The sequence below is a fragment of the Rhinichthys klamathensis genome, unplaced genomic scaffold (genome assembly GCF_029890125.1).
Source record: "Rhinichthys klamathensis goyatoka isolate OS25496 unplaced genomic scaffold, OSU_Roscu_1.1 h1tg000775l_1, whole genome shotgun sequence".
Classification (NCBI taxonomy): domain Eukaryota; kingdom Metazoa; phylum Chordata; class Actinopteri; order Cypriniformes; family Leuciscidae; genus Rhinichthys; species Rhinichthys klamathensis.
In genome coordinates this window covers 462,501-477,500 of record NW_026607174.1, presented here as the reverse complement: position 1 = coordinate 477,500, position 15,000 = coordinate 462,501, and the positions used below count along the sequence as shown (strand labels likewise).

Here is a 15,000-nt window from a genome sequence, read left to right as displayed (position 1 = left end):
ATTTCAAGCCTTTATTTGTTATAATTTTAAAATTTTAAAAATGATTATGGATTACAGCTTATGAAAACGTTTTCACAATATTCTAATTTTGACTTTGGGGTTTTCATAAGCTGTAATCCATAATCATTTTTAAAATTTTAAAATTATAACAAATAAAGGTTTGAAATATCTCACTTTGCATGTAATGAGTCTATATAATATATTAGTTTCACCTTTTAAGTTGAATTACTGAAATAAATGAACTTTTGCACGATATTATAATTATTCGAGTTTCAACTATATACAAATACACATACAGTATTTATTAAACGTATCTGAAAATACTGCCCATTATGTAGACTTTTAAAAACCATATTTGTTGATAAGCTATAAGAACAGACCTCATTCACCCGCTTGTCCATGTATAGTGTCTCGTAAACAATGTCATGAGGAATTCACCGTACTTTCAAGTTTTAAGCTGGGTAGCTTTAGGGTGAGTCTTGGATCTTCGTGTCCAGCGTAAGCCCCCGCTCACTCCCACAGGCCCCCGCTCACTCCATCAGACCCCCGCTCACTCCCACAGGCCCCTGCTCAGTCCATCAGACCCCCGCTGCATGTGCTGGGATCCCTAATCATACAGTTTAGATGTGGCGTTCTGAGTGTTTGACTAGTTTTCATCGTTCTTCTCGCTGTCTCTCGCAGGACTTGATGAAACTCCCTCGACATCGGCCTCTGAGGTCAAAGCAAAGCCGGCGAAACCTCCGGTCAGACGCCCCGTTCCCCTCGTGTCCGCCAGCCTCTCTCGACTCCAGAGGAAGAGGAGTGATGAAGAGCAGGACCCCACCTGTGCCGCCGCCACGCTGCGTGTGCTCCGACAGAGGCTCGGTCCTGCCCCGTCCACCAGGTGACCGGATCATAACACACACTGATGGACAGGACACACACTGATGGACAGGACACACACTGATGGACAGGACACACACTGATGGACACACACTGATGGACAGGACACACACTGATGGACACACACTGAGGGACAGGACACACACTGATGGACAGGACACACACTGATGGACAGGACACACACTGATGGACACACAATGATGGACAGGACACACACTGATGGACAGGACACACACTGATGGACACACAATGATGGACAGGACACACACTGATGGACAGGACACACACTGATGGACAGGACACACACTGATGGACAGGACACACACTGATGGACAGGACACACACTGATGGACAGGACACACACTGATGGACAGGACACACACTGATGGACAGGACACACACTGATGGACAGGACACACACTGATGGACACACACTGATGGACAGGACACACACTGATGGACAGGACACACACTGATGGACAGGACACACACTGATGGACAGGACACACACTGATGGACAGGACACACACTGATGGACAGGACACACACTGATGGACACACACTGATGGACAGGACACTCGCAGATAACAGGGTCCCTGGGGCCGGTACCCTTTTAAAAAGGTTCTAATATGTACCATGTACTAATATATACACTTTTGGTAACAATATGTACCTCTGAGGTGCTAATATGCGCTCCTCAGGTACAAAAGTGTACCTTTTGAAAGGGTGCTGCCCCAGTGACAGCTTTTGTACCCTTTAATCACCAAGAGTGTAGGGCAGAAAAAGACAAGAACAAAATAATAGCAGTGAAATACTGAAATATATGGAAATGATTAAATGCTCAAAAGGATTTAACAGTATAGAATATTGTCAAATATTTTAGTGAAATCTGAGAAATGATTGTGTAAATTAAATAAAAAAAACTGTATTGGCTGACCACTACTAAAATCACTATATTCAATATGAGTCTAACACATGAGCTTTCAACACACGTTTTTAAATGTTCCCTTCCTCTATTACTGTAACAGAGTTACATTTGTAGCAGAAATACAGATTCTATATTTTATGATTTAAAAAACATTTTATTATGTTTGTCATATTTTTATATTCATAAATTATATTATATTTTTGACCTGACGGGTTGGTTTTCACAGTAAATTGCGTACATGCGTCACTCGTGTGTGTGTGCGTGTGTGTGTGCGCGCGCTGTGTGTGTATGTGTGTGCGCACGCTGTGTGTGTATGTGTGTGTGTGAGACAGAGCTCGTAATAAAACAAGAATCAACATCAGATCGTGTGTGTGCGTGTGCGTGTGTGTGTGTGTGTGTGCGTGTGTGTGTGCGCGCGCTGTGTGTGTATGTGTGTGTGCGCGCTGTGTGTGTATGTGTGTGTGTGAGACAGAGCTCGTAATAAAACAAGAATCAACATCAGATCGTGTGTGTGCGTGTGCGTGTGTGTGTGTGTGAGACAGAGCTCGTAATAAAACAAGAATCAACATCAGATCGTGTGTGTGCGTGTGCGTGTGTGTGTGTGTGAGACAGAGCTCGTAATAAAACAAGAATCAACATCAGATCGTGTGTGTGCATGTGCGTGTGTGTGTGTGTGTGTGTGTGTGTGTGAGAGAGCTCGTAATAAAAAAAGAATCAACATCAGATCGTGTGTGTGTGTGTGTGTGTGTGTGTGTGTGTGTGTGTGTGTGTGTGTGTGTGTGTGTGTGTGTGTGTGTGTGTGTGTGAGACAGAGCTCGTAATAAAACATGCATAATCTCTCTCTCTTTAGTTATGAGATCATACTCATCCGCACAGTCACACAGAGCCGAAGCACAACCACAACAATGTTCTTCCGCAGTTTTGTCTTTTAACTGATAGAAGGACAAAAGCTACATACTGTACTTTTAAAAATAATTAAATAAAAACCTAAAATAAACATTGTTGTTTTGAGATGTTAGGGTACGTTTACATGACAACGATGTGTCTTTTCTTTTCTTTTTCCTCTTCAGAACATGATCATTAGTAACAGAACATATTTTAACAAGAAGATAATAAGAACATAATCTCAGCATGTTCAAAAGAAAAGAAAAAATATAGAAAAAAAGGAGAAGGAAGAAGCTAACTTATATTTGCCTTCCCCTTTTATACATCTAGCTTTGAAACGGCTACTGTTTTCTCTTTACAAAGTATCATAATCTATCCTTTTTGAGAGAAAAAAAAAAACGTAATCATTTGCAGTACATTTCAAATAAATCACACAATACAATTATAAAATGAGAAAGAAAGACACAAATAATAAAAAGACACAAAATGTAAGACTAACAACAATATAAATATTAATGAAATGGCAAGAAACAGACTGTATGGTAATTCGAATCAACCTCTTGAAGAGAAAATGAGACATTTGTCCCAAGTCCACCTTAATTCATATACTTTTCTAATATAGACATTTTAAACCCTCTTTTAAATTGCACAATATGATTACTTTCCTTAATTATTACAGGTAAATTATTCCACAACCTCACCCCATTGACAGACATGACAACGATGTGTTTTTCACATACAAACGCCAACGTTGTCAAAACGACCCCCGTTCACACGGATCCACGAGCGCTGTATTCTGCTGCCAGGCCAGTAGATGGCGATGTCACGTTATAAAGAAACACTACGCGTCTATACACTGAACATGTCACACGCATGCGCATGATGTCACCGTTTACACAAATTCACGGTTTTGTAGTTTTACATGGAGACGATACCGGTATTGCACTTTGAAACCCGTTTTGCGTTTGCAGGCCCCCAAAACGCTTCTGTCGCGTGAATGAATGACCAAAACGCATTGAAGTGTTGCAGGGTTCTCAAGTTTTATCAAAAGCTTGGAGTGAGATCACATGCGGTTAGGGGAGGGGCCTAAATTGAGCCCCGCCCCTGCCTAGCCCCGCCCCCAATTTTAAAATTGTTCATAACCAGCAAAAATTGAAATTATAACAATTGGTAAATCTGATAAATGACAGAGCAATTCATCACATCAAATATAGGCCTACTCTTTAATGTTATATTTCAAAATTAGGCTACAAATATATAACAAATTGCTCCAAAATGTTTGGAAAAACAAATATTTTTGCATTTTTCCCTGACATCTTTGAAAAATACAAATGCAATGGCAATGATTAGGCTAATGTATGTTTTGACAGGATATACAATATTACCAAGAGCACTCTGCTTTAGCCTTAATGTAACTAGAAATACTATTAATACAGTATAATATAGAATTTAAAATAAACTGAAGAAATACATCTTCATTCCTTCCCATACCCAATAACATTTCCTTAGCCAAACTGAGCCAAAGCTTTTGGCCTGGTTGCAAAGCAGTTGTAGAGTTTTTGACTGCATCAATAATGTATATGATGGGCTATATATTAAATGTTCTAGTCTAAAAATGTTAGGCGAGCTTTCTTCCAACTTACTTTCTCCATCACGACGTGTTTTCGCGCGATGTCGCGGTGGCCGAACTTCCGTGTGTGTTCGCGGACTTCGCGCGTCTATAAGTTGCCTAGTAACGAACGCAATCAGGCCGAGATGCGGACGCGCTGGCGGCAGGAAACTTATCTTTGTGTGCATGCGCCTCGTATACAACGTTATATATAAAGCTGGCAGGACAACTTGGTTGGCATTGCCTTTTCAGCGTGAGATATACACGGTGTGGCGTGTGAGCGTGTGAACTGGTTGAATTGCGTGTGTCTCACGGCCAATGCGTGAGACTTGAGAACCCTGGTGTTGTGTTGATGAGTGTGTTGTGGTGTTTCAGTGAGCCCGTGGTGAGCAGTGGCCAGGAGGCCGTGAGCGGAGCAGCGCCGGTCGTCCCGTTCGGAGTGGATCTGTACTACTGGGGAGAGGAGCAGCCCACCGCCGGGAAAATCATCAAGTACGCCCTCGTTCATGACAAACACGCATTCATCCGTCTCTCACTGGAGCGCCAATGGATGGTGTCATGAAGTGACCACTAGAGAGCAGCACTGCATGACATCTCCTCCTGTTCACCTAATTTAACATTGATCTGGAGATTTACTGCCTGGCATCATGATACAAGATTTATGCGTACAATATAGAGTCATGAAAAACCTGGAAATATCAGGAAATCATAATTTCGCGGGCTGGAGAAGTCATTGAGCTCAGTAGCCGCGTTTCCATTACCCTTCAAATTGCGCAAATTGAAATTGCGAATTGAAATTACGCTCAATGGAAACACGTCAATTTCGCAAAAACTCCCATTTATCGCAAAAAAGTTTTTACGCTCGCATGAGGAGGTTTTTCAGGCAATTCGAAAAGGGAATATTTCGCAAAACAGTTTTTGCGCATTTACAGTCACCTGACTTAGAAGACACGGTGTGTTTGGGGTCCGTGGTGTACGCAAATAATAATAGGCTAATAATTATCATCCTTATTATAACATTTATTAGGCTACATATTTAGAAGATGCTTTTATCCAAAAAAAGGAACAAAGCAATTCGTCAAATGTCATTCATAATGGTTAGACAATAATAATACAGGGCTAAGATTATCACAAATAAACACAAGATTTTGACGCATATCCAAGTGTTTGTGGGGAGTGTGAGCGCGCTGCACTCAGGGAGGCGCGGGCGCGAACACTTGCGTTTTCCTATCAACAGTGGAAACAACTTAAAATACTCTATAATTTCTGGTCATACAGAAAATAATAATACATTATTCGCAACTATGCTTTTATTTGTGTAAACTCACAATAACAAGAAAACGTCGTGCTTTTGTAAAATAAAATAAAACAATCAGGCGCACTTTCATGGTCTCCGTGAACTGGAGCGCGAGAACTGAAACAAAGTATATCGCCTATGTAGGCTAAAGCTTGAAATGTCCACTTTAAAACGAACAAATTCGAATCGAAAGCTAATACCTTCTGATTATGTTATCCGTATGAAAGGTGCATTTCTCTCTAAAGGTGTATTCGCGCGGCGCGCCTCAGCGGAGATGGAGATATGTTTTTAGCCGACACTAATTTAGAAAACAATAGTTTATTAATAAAATTAAAATGCCTCATTATTTTTTTCAGACACATTTATTATCATTAGCCTATAACTCACCTAAGACACCTTTCTGTAGGCTGTGGTTCCAGAGACATAGGCCTAAATATGGCTCTTCTCATTCAGCACTGCGGGAAAAATATAATTTTCAGGTTCTAATTTGGCCTTAGAAAACCATTCAAATCTACTTTTTTTTTTTTTTGGTATTAAGTTGTGAATATTTTAAATGTTTAATAAAGGGGCAAAAAGTCATAAAAAAACATCTGAAATTTAGTCGATTTTTTTTTCTCGCAGCATTTGTGTAGTTCAAAAAAAAAAAATTGGTGTTCAACTTTGCATTTTAAAAAAACAACCCCCGTTCATTTTTCGTTTTGCAATACGGGTTAAATCAGGAAAAACGAATGGACACAAATGTACACTGACCGTTTGGACAGAGTTCTTTATTAAATTCATAAAAGAAACAATAGGTTACAGGAATACTGGATTCTGAACCTCAAAGAAATGCCACAATCAGACCTCGGAGCAGAAATGAGGGAGAAACACCCAGAAACTCCTATGCCGTTCGCAGTTTACGGGTCTTTCCCTGCCATTAATGCTTGGATAACACACCACGTCTCCTTCCATTAATAATAATAATGTCTAGCGTGGTGGCTGTGATATAGGGATATAGGCTATAAACCTACCCGTTGATGTTTAAATGACTTATCGTGAGAGGGAAAAAGGACGTTGTAGTCGCATAACATCGGTTAATGGAAACACCGTCATTTCGCAATAGTTTTTTATCGACATTTAGTAAAAATCGCAAAAGTTTTGCGCAAATCTGACAGTCATGCAAAAAATGCGCTTTGTGAAGGCAATTTCTACATGATGATGCGATGTGTGCCGTTTCTTTCCTGTTTTTTCACTGGTTTTCAGGAACACATCGCAGCACCAGTTCTGGGTTCCTCACGAGGTGGAGGAAGAAGTGGAAAACAAGGAGCTTTCTGCAGAGATGAAGTCCAGATACATCACATTCGCTGGGAAATTCAAACCAGTGGAGCACAAGTGCAAAGCGCCGATGCCAGACGGGTCTTTGTGTGAACGCCAGGATAGAGTAAAGGTCAGAGGAGCGGCCGCACATGAGCGGGACACCGGTTGAATAGAGTACTGGAATGAAATGTGATGTGATTTCAGTGCCCGTTCCATGGACGCGTCATCCCTCGGGATGAGCTGGGAAGGCCTGTTCACCCGGAAGATGCTCTGCGGCTGGAGAAGGAGAAGTGGAAACGCCAGGAGCAGCAGCCAGGTCAGACAATACATGCATGAACCAACATTTCTCACATTATCAACCTTCAACATTTCTCACAGTATCAGTTTATTCGCTATAGTTTAGAAAATGGTGATAAACATGAGCAGAACTCAGTTCTCAGATCAGTGGATATTTGACTGGTTTTGTCCGTCCTTCTGTTAGACTCTCACACATGAATTATGTTGAATATCTGTCAGCTGTTAAATTTAACTACACGATTAGAGAATACCAGTTTAGCTCAACCAGTGACCAAGCAATGCTTCATGTTGTGCAGTGTGTGTGTAAAAAGAGCATTAGCAATTACAGAAAACACACTTCAGCAAAACATGATCAGCTCAAAGTGGAGGAATCATTTTTGCTCCCAAATTTTTACTGGTAGTCACTGTATGAAGAGTTTATGGGTGTAATATGTCACAGTTTACTTTATTCTGCTCTCCTCACTTACATAAATGAACTATAGTGTCCGGCACACACTAGTAAACAAATATCACAAATGATATCTGGTGTGTGAATAATGTTTGGATTAACTGTATGTACTTTAACTAGTCAGAGCACATTCTTTTGGCGGGCTTTGTGTAACACAAAAGGTGTTCCTGAGGTTTTTCCTCACTATGATGTTAGGTAGCAATGGTTGTTAAATGGATGATTCTTTTCTGTCCTCTGCGGAAGATATTTAGAAGAACATTTCAGCTGTTTCTGTCCATACCACGCCGATCAGTTCAAAAGATTTCATGTACAGTGGATTAATGGACCATTTCGGAGCGTGACAGTGCTTATATAGATTCATTGTATGGAAAAGAGCAGCGTGAGCATTCTTCAAAATACCTCCTTTTGTGTTTTAGTCTTATCTGGGGAACTGCCTCTTAAAGTGTTTGCCACACCTCTTGTCTTTAGGCAGGGTTTCCCAAACTGTTCGCCTGTAATTTTAAATAATATTTTATTAATGTAAACAACAACTCATTCACATGTTTGTGGTTCTCTAATGTTGGTTAATGGTCACATGACACCCACAGATGAAATATCTTTCTTTTTTTTTTTTTGATGAGTAGTGCTGCACATATAAAGGGATTATTGTTATTATATTAAAGGAACACTCTGACTTTTTGAAACTTTAGCCTATTCACCTTATCCCCCAGAGTTAGAAAAGTCCATACATACCTTTTTCATCTCCGTGCGTGCTGTAACTCTATCTGACGCACCCACCGCTAGCCTAGCTTAGCACAAAGACTGGATGTAAATGGTTGCAGCTAGCATACTAATCCAAATAAGTGACAAAATAACGCAAACATTTTCCTATTTACATGTTGTGATTTGTATAGTCACAGAGTGTACAAAAAACAAAGTCACCTGAGACACAGACATATTTAAACAGTATAAATACTGGGAACTATATTCTCTGAAGGCGAAGCACTGCTACTTGGGCGGAGTGATAACCGCAGCACCTGAGACGCTCTCTCTGCTCCTCACCACGGCGCGTCTCAGGTGCTGCGGTTATCACTCCGCCCAAGTAGCAGTGCTTCGCCTTCAGAGAATATAGTTCCCAGTATTTATACGGTTAAAATATGTCTGTGTCTCAGGTGACTTTGTTTTTTGTACACTCTGTGACTATACAAATCACAACATGTAAATAGAAAAATGTTTGCGTTATTTTGTCACTTATTTGGATTAGTATGCTAGCTGCAACCATTTACATCCAGTCTTTGTGCTAAGCTAGGCTAGCGGTGGGTGCGTCAAACAGACTTATGGTGCGTTCACGTGCTATGGTAATTATGGTTAATACCAAAAGCCGACATGGAAAATGCACATGAACACCCCCTCATGTGGTATTTTCCACTGGGCAACTCGTAGAATATTTTGATGCACGAGTTGCCGAGATGAGATTACCTTTGACCTTTTCAAAATGGCGGAGAGCAACGCAAGAGTTGTGAATGGTAAAAATATGTACTATTCATGATCTAGAAAATATACAGCATATATTATTTACGTTTGAGTTTTGATAAATCATTTTCTTGCTGTAGCAGATGACTTAAGCAATCTAAAATAGTTTTAGCTAAATAACAGGTCTGGATCTCCATCTTTTTACCACATTACGACAACAAAAGCACTTGAACGCAACACACTGGTAAATACCAGTTCACAAGTGGAAAATATCATATTTTCCATAGCACGTGAACGCACCATTATAGCACGCACGGAGATGAAAAAGGTATGTATGGACTTATCTAACTCTGGGGGATAAGGTGAATAGGCTAAAGTCCCAAAAAGTCGGAGTGTTCCTTTAAGATATTATAGAAGCTTGTTTCCGCCACAGAATAAAACATTTTAAAAGATAATTGCGTCTTTTTCTCTCACACTTGTGAGTTTATATCTCGCAATTCTGACTTTATAACACAATATTGTGTTTATATCTCGCAATTCTGACTTTATAACACGATATTGTGAGTTTATATCTCGCAATTCTGACTTTATAACACGATATTGAGTTTATATCTCGCAATTCTGACTTTATAACACGATATTGAGTTTATATCTCGCAATTCTGACTTTATAACACGATATTGTGAGTTTATATCTCGCACTTCTGACTTTATAACACGCTATTGTGTTTATCTCGCAATTCTGACTTTATAACATGATATTGTGTTTATATCTCGCAATTCTGACTTTATAACACGATATTGTGTTTATATCTCGCAATTCTGACTTTATACCACGATATTGTGAGTTTATATCTCGCAATTCTGACTTTATAACACGATATTGTGTTTATATCTCACAATTCTGACTTTATAACACGATATTGTGTTTATATCTCGCAATTCTGACTTTATAACACGATATTGTGAGTTTATATCTCGCAATTCTGACTTTATAACACGATATTGTGAGTTTATATCTCGCAATTCTGACTTTATAACACGATATTGTGTTTATATCTCGCAATTCTGACTTTATAACACGATATTGTGAGTTTATATCTCGCAATTCTGACTTTATAACACGATATTGTGTTTATATCTCGCAATTCTGACTTTATAACACGATATTGTGAGTTTATATCTCGCAATTCTGACTTTATAACACGATATTGTGTTTATATCTCGCAATTCTGACTTTATAACACGATATTGTGAGTTTATATCTCGCAATTCTGACTTTATAACACGATATTGTGTTTATATCTCGCAATTCTGACTTTATAACACGATATTGTGAGTTTATATTTTGCAATTCTGACTTTATAACACGATATTGTGAGTTTATATCTCGCAATTCTGACTTTATAACACGATATTGAGTTTATATCTCGCAATTCTGACTTTATAACACGATATTGTGAGTTTATATCTCGCAATTCTGACTTTATAACACGATATTGTAAGTTTATATCTCGCAATTCTGACTTTATAACACGATATTGTGAGTTTATATCTCGCAATTCTGACTTTATAACACGATATTGTGAGTTTATATCTCACAATTCTGACTTTATAACACGATATTGTGAGTTTATATCTCGCAATTCTGACTTTATAACACGATATTGAGTTTGTATCTCGCAATTCTGACTTTATAACACGATATTGAGTTTATATCTCGCAATTCTGACTTTATAACACGATATTGTGTTTATATCTCGCAATTCTGACTTTATAACACGATATTGTGTTTATATCTCGCAATTCTGACTTTATAACACGATATTGAGTTTACATCTCGCAATTCTGACTTTATAACACGATATTGAGTTTATATCTCGCAATTCTGACTTTATAACACGATATTGTTTATATCTCGCAATTCTGACTTTATAACACGATATTGAGTTTATATCTCGCAATTCTGACTTTATAACACGATATTGTTTATATCTCGCAATTCTGACTTTATAACACGATATTGTTTATATCTCGCAATTCTGACTTTATAACACGATATTGAGTTTATATCTCGCAATTCTGACTTTATAACACGATATTGTGTTTATATCTCGCAATTCTGACTTTATAACACGATATTGAGTTTACATCTCGCAATTCTGACTTTATAACACGATATTGAGTTTATATCTCGCAATTCTGACTTTATAACACGATATTGTTTATATCTCGCAATTCTGACTTTATAACACGATATTGAGTTTATATCTCGCAATTCTGACTTTATAACACGATATTGTTTATATCTCGCAATTCTGACTTTATAACACGATATTGTGTTTATATCTCGCAATTCTGACTTTATAACACGATATTGTGTTTATATCTCGCAATTCTGACTTTATAACACGATATTGAGTTTACATCTCGCAATTCTGACTTTATGACACGATATTGTGTTTATATCTCGCAATTCTGACTTTATAACACGATATTGTGTTTATATCTCGCAATTCTGACTTTATAACACGATATTGTGTTTATATCTCGCAATTCTGACTTTATAACACGATATTGTGAGTTTATATCTCGCAATTCTGACTTTATAACACGATATTGAGTTTACATCTCGCAATTCTGACTTTATAACACGATATTGAGTTTATATCTCGCAATTCTGACTTTATAACACGATATTGTGTTTATATCTCGCAATTCTGAATTTATAACACGTTATTGTGAGTTTATATCTCGCAATTCTGACTTTATAACACGATATTGAGTTTACATCTCGCAATTCTGACTTTATAACACGATATTGTGAGTTTATATCTCGCAATTCAGACTTTATAACACGATATTGTGAGTTTATATCTCGCAATTCTGACATCTTTTCTCAGAGTTGTGAGAAATAAACTCGCAATTACCTATTTTTTTATTTTGTGGCGGAAACAAGCTTCCATAGATATAAATATTTTACTGTCGTAAATTAAAATGGTCCTGTAAAATAGAAAAATGAATAAATCTAAAAAATATTACATAATTAATATTTATGTCTTAAATTCTCACATTCAAATCCTCAAACTTTTATTTTGGAGGAATGCTGGTGAAATGCTGTAATCTTCTGTCCATAAAATGTTGGAAATTATGCACATTAAGTGACCCAAGCGCACATCGCGTTCCCTAAGTGCACGTTAAACTCGCCGCACATACATAGATGGCGTTGAAAAGTGGCATTTACTTAATCAGATTAATTGTGCAGCCATGTGTTTTTATTGTAATGTCACATTTGATGTAATTATTAGCTTTTTTTTTTCATTTGTCAAACCCTGTCTTAAGGCATGTTTAATGCATCCTTGCCAAATGGACTTCACACACACACACACCAAACCTGAAAGCTTGATAATCTTCTTTCATTTCCCGTCGTGTTGTGGAGACCCCCAGCCCTTCAGTAGCCAGTGTCCAGGCCAAATCCCAAATCCCAGACATCCATCACCCACAGTCTGTGGGACTCCAGGAAGAGATGAACTGATGCAATCCCATCCCAGTCATCATCAATACTCGGATAATAGGACAGGCTGCATCTCACTCCTTCTCTTTCTCTCTCCGGCTTCTTTTCTTGTGGAGTCGGGTGCTAAAAGCCAATTAAGCGGCGTCTCCATGCTGTCACTGGAGCGTCGGATGTGCTTTCTTTGGCCACACTTTACTTGTTAACAAACAGTTATCTGAGGCAAGTGACTTCAGGGCCCGCTGACCACTGGCTTGTGAAATAGCATCTTTTGTTACTAAGTAAGCTATCGATCCCCGCGACTCCATCACGCCCTGTGCCGTGGACATGCCGGTTCTCAGGGTAACCGCAGGACAACACACACACACACACACAGTCCCTCGACTGAACACTCGAACCATTGATTTCTGCTCCAGCCCGACCAAAACACTTCTGATGCTCGTGACTCTCAACTCTGCATTTGTTCAGTGTGTCTGATGTTTGTCGTTCTCTTGAGTTGAAACAAACCCCTGATCTACAGTGAGTGTGACCTCAGATCTAACACCTTCTTGCAATTCGATGAAGCGAGTGAAAACATTCATATTGATTTACATTGAAGGAGGGACCTGAGCCATATCTAGAGATCAGAATATCAGAGACTCTCAGGGGAATCTGTTACAGAAGCTGTCGGTGATGCTGGTAGTGGAGTACGTAATCAGAGCGCTTGTAATTAAAGTCCTGTAGTCAATCATAGCATCTCTTAAAACTCATCTTTGATCACCAAAATTACATATTTAAAAACATTTTCCTTGAAAAAATAAAGTCTTCATGCCTAAAATATCTTGAATGTAACTCGACACCCTTGCCTCATTTAGTATGCGCGGCTCTATGAATATGCAAATGAGCCCCGCCTCCACTCACTCCCTCAGCTCAGAGATCCACTGGTTGACGATCACACGTTGATCTGATTGGTTACAAGGTCGTTTGTGACGTCAGAAACACCAGCGATTTCAAACCGTGTTTTTGAGACTGTCTTTGGTTCACTGCAGTTTTAAGCAGAAAATACTCAGCAATGCTGTCGACTTATGAACTTACACATGGTGCGTCTTAAAGCGTATTAAAAACACCACATAGACACATAAACAACATTAAAAGCTGGATTTACACCACAGGGGGACTTTAAGTTGTTAGTTACTTGTAATTAGACTGCGATTACATATTATTCACACAATATCAGTAAATCATTCATAATTTATTGTCTCCCCAATTCTTCTGTTGGTAACACTTTATTTTAATGTGTTGTTGTTACACGGTACATGTATTTACTATAGTAATAACTATAAATTTTGCATAATCACATGGGTAACACTTTACTTGAAGGGGTGTGCATAAGACTGTCATGACACCTTCATAATCATGACATGACACAGGAGGGTTTATGCATGTTTATGACAACTGTCATTAAGTGTCATTCGCTCAATTATGACATTTTTAATGCAAATATGACATTGTTTGAGATGTCTTTGTTATGACAACTTGACATAAACCAATACATCATAACCTGTCAGTGTCTTTGTCATGACAACTTGACATTACTAAGACAACACAACCTGTCATAAACATGACATAGCAGATTAATTATCAAACTTAAGAAAGCACTTAGCTTTATGGGTTAACATTACATTAAACTGTCATGTGGTTGGTTTTGACATAGGCTGTCATAAGGCCATTATAACATGTTAATGACAAATTCAATGTGTACCACTGTAGTTGAGGCCAAGAAAAATATTCATGACACAGTTATAATGGCCTCATGACAGCCAATGTCAAAACCAACCACATGACAGTTTAACTTAATTTAATGTCAAGTTGTCATGACAAAGACACTGACAGGTTATGATCTATTGGTTTATGTCAAGTTGTCATAACAAAGACATCTTAAACAATGTCATATTTGCATTCAAAATGTCATAATTGAGCGAAAGACACTTAATGACAGTTGTCATAAACATGCATAAACCCTCCTTCATATTCATGACATATGTCATGTCATGATTATGAAGGTGTCATGTCAGTCTTATGTACACCCCTTCAAGTAAAGTGTTACCATTACATGCAACTACCCCTCAACCAAACCCTAACCCTTTAGTAAATTCATGTTAATTAATATTACTCATTACTTAAATATGTAATTACACTGTAACAAGGACACATTTACATATAGTCTAACCCTCCTTTTAAATGTTTTCTAAAAAAGCATATTGCTTGTATACATTCAGAAAGTCTTCCAGTTTTGTGAAATATGTGGCTATGATTAACTGAGAGGCCACTAAACACACTTGACCACTGGATCTGCGAATCATTTCACTTTTAACAAGTTCTTTCTCAATATTGCAACATTACATATCAGAGTCCTA

General features: G+C 38.3%; 2 protein-coding genes across 3 annotated transcripts in view; one reads left to right on the top strand and one right to left on the bottom strand.

Moving 5' to 3' along the window:
• LOC130077735 (trypsin inhibitor ClTI-1-like) overlaps positions 1-15,000 on the bottom strand; it is a 138,130-nt gene that overhangs the window by 37,658 nt on the left and 85,472 nt on the right. The gene's annotated exons all lie outside the window — the stretch shown is intronic.
• The window catches only part of uvssa (UV-stimulated scaffold protein A), a 59,869-nt gene that overhangs the window by 36,534 nt on the left and 8,335 nt on the right, over positions 1-15,000 (top strand). Inside the window, exons 9-12 of the mRNA XM_056243070.1 lie at positions 682-883; positions 4,662-4,796; positions 6,844-7,027; positions 7,102-7,213. Of these exons, the coding sequence (XP_056099045.1) occupies positions 682-883; positions 4,662-4,796; positions 6,844-7,027; positions 7,102-7,213 (633 nt within the window). The remainder of the gene's footprint in view (positions 1-681; positions 884-4,661; positions 4,797-6,843; positions 7,028-7,101; positions 7,214-15,000) is intronic.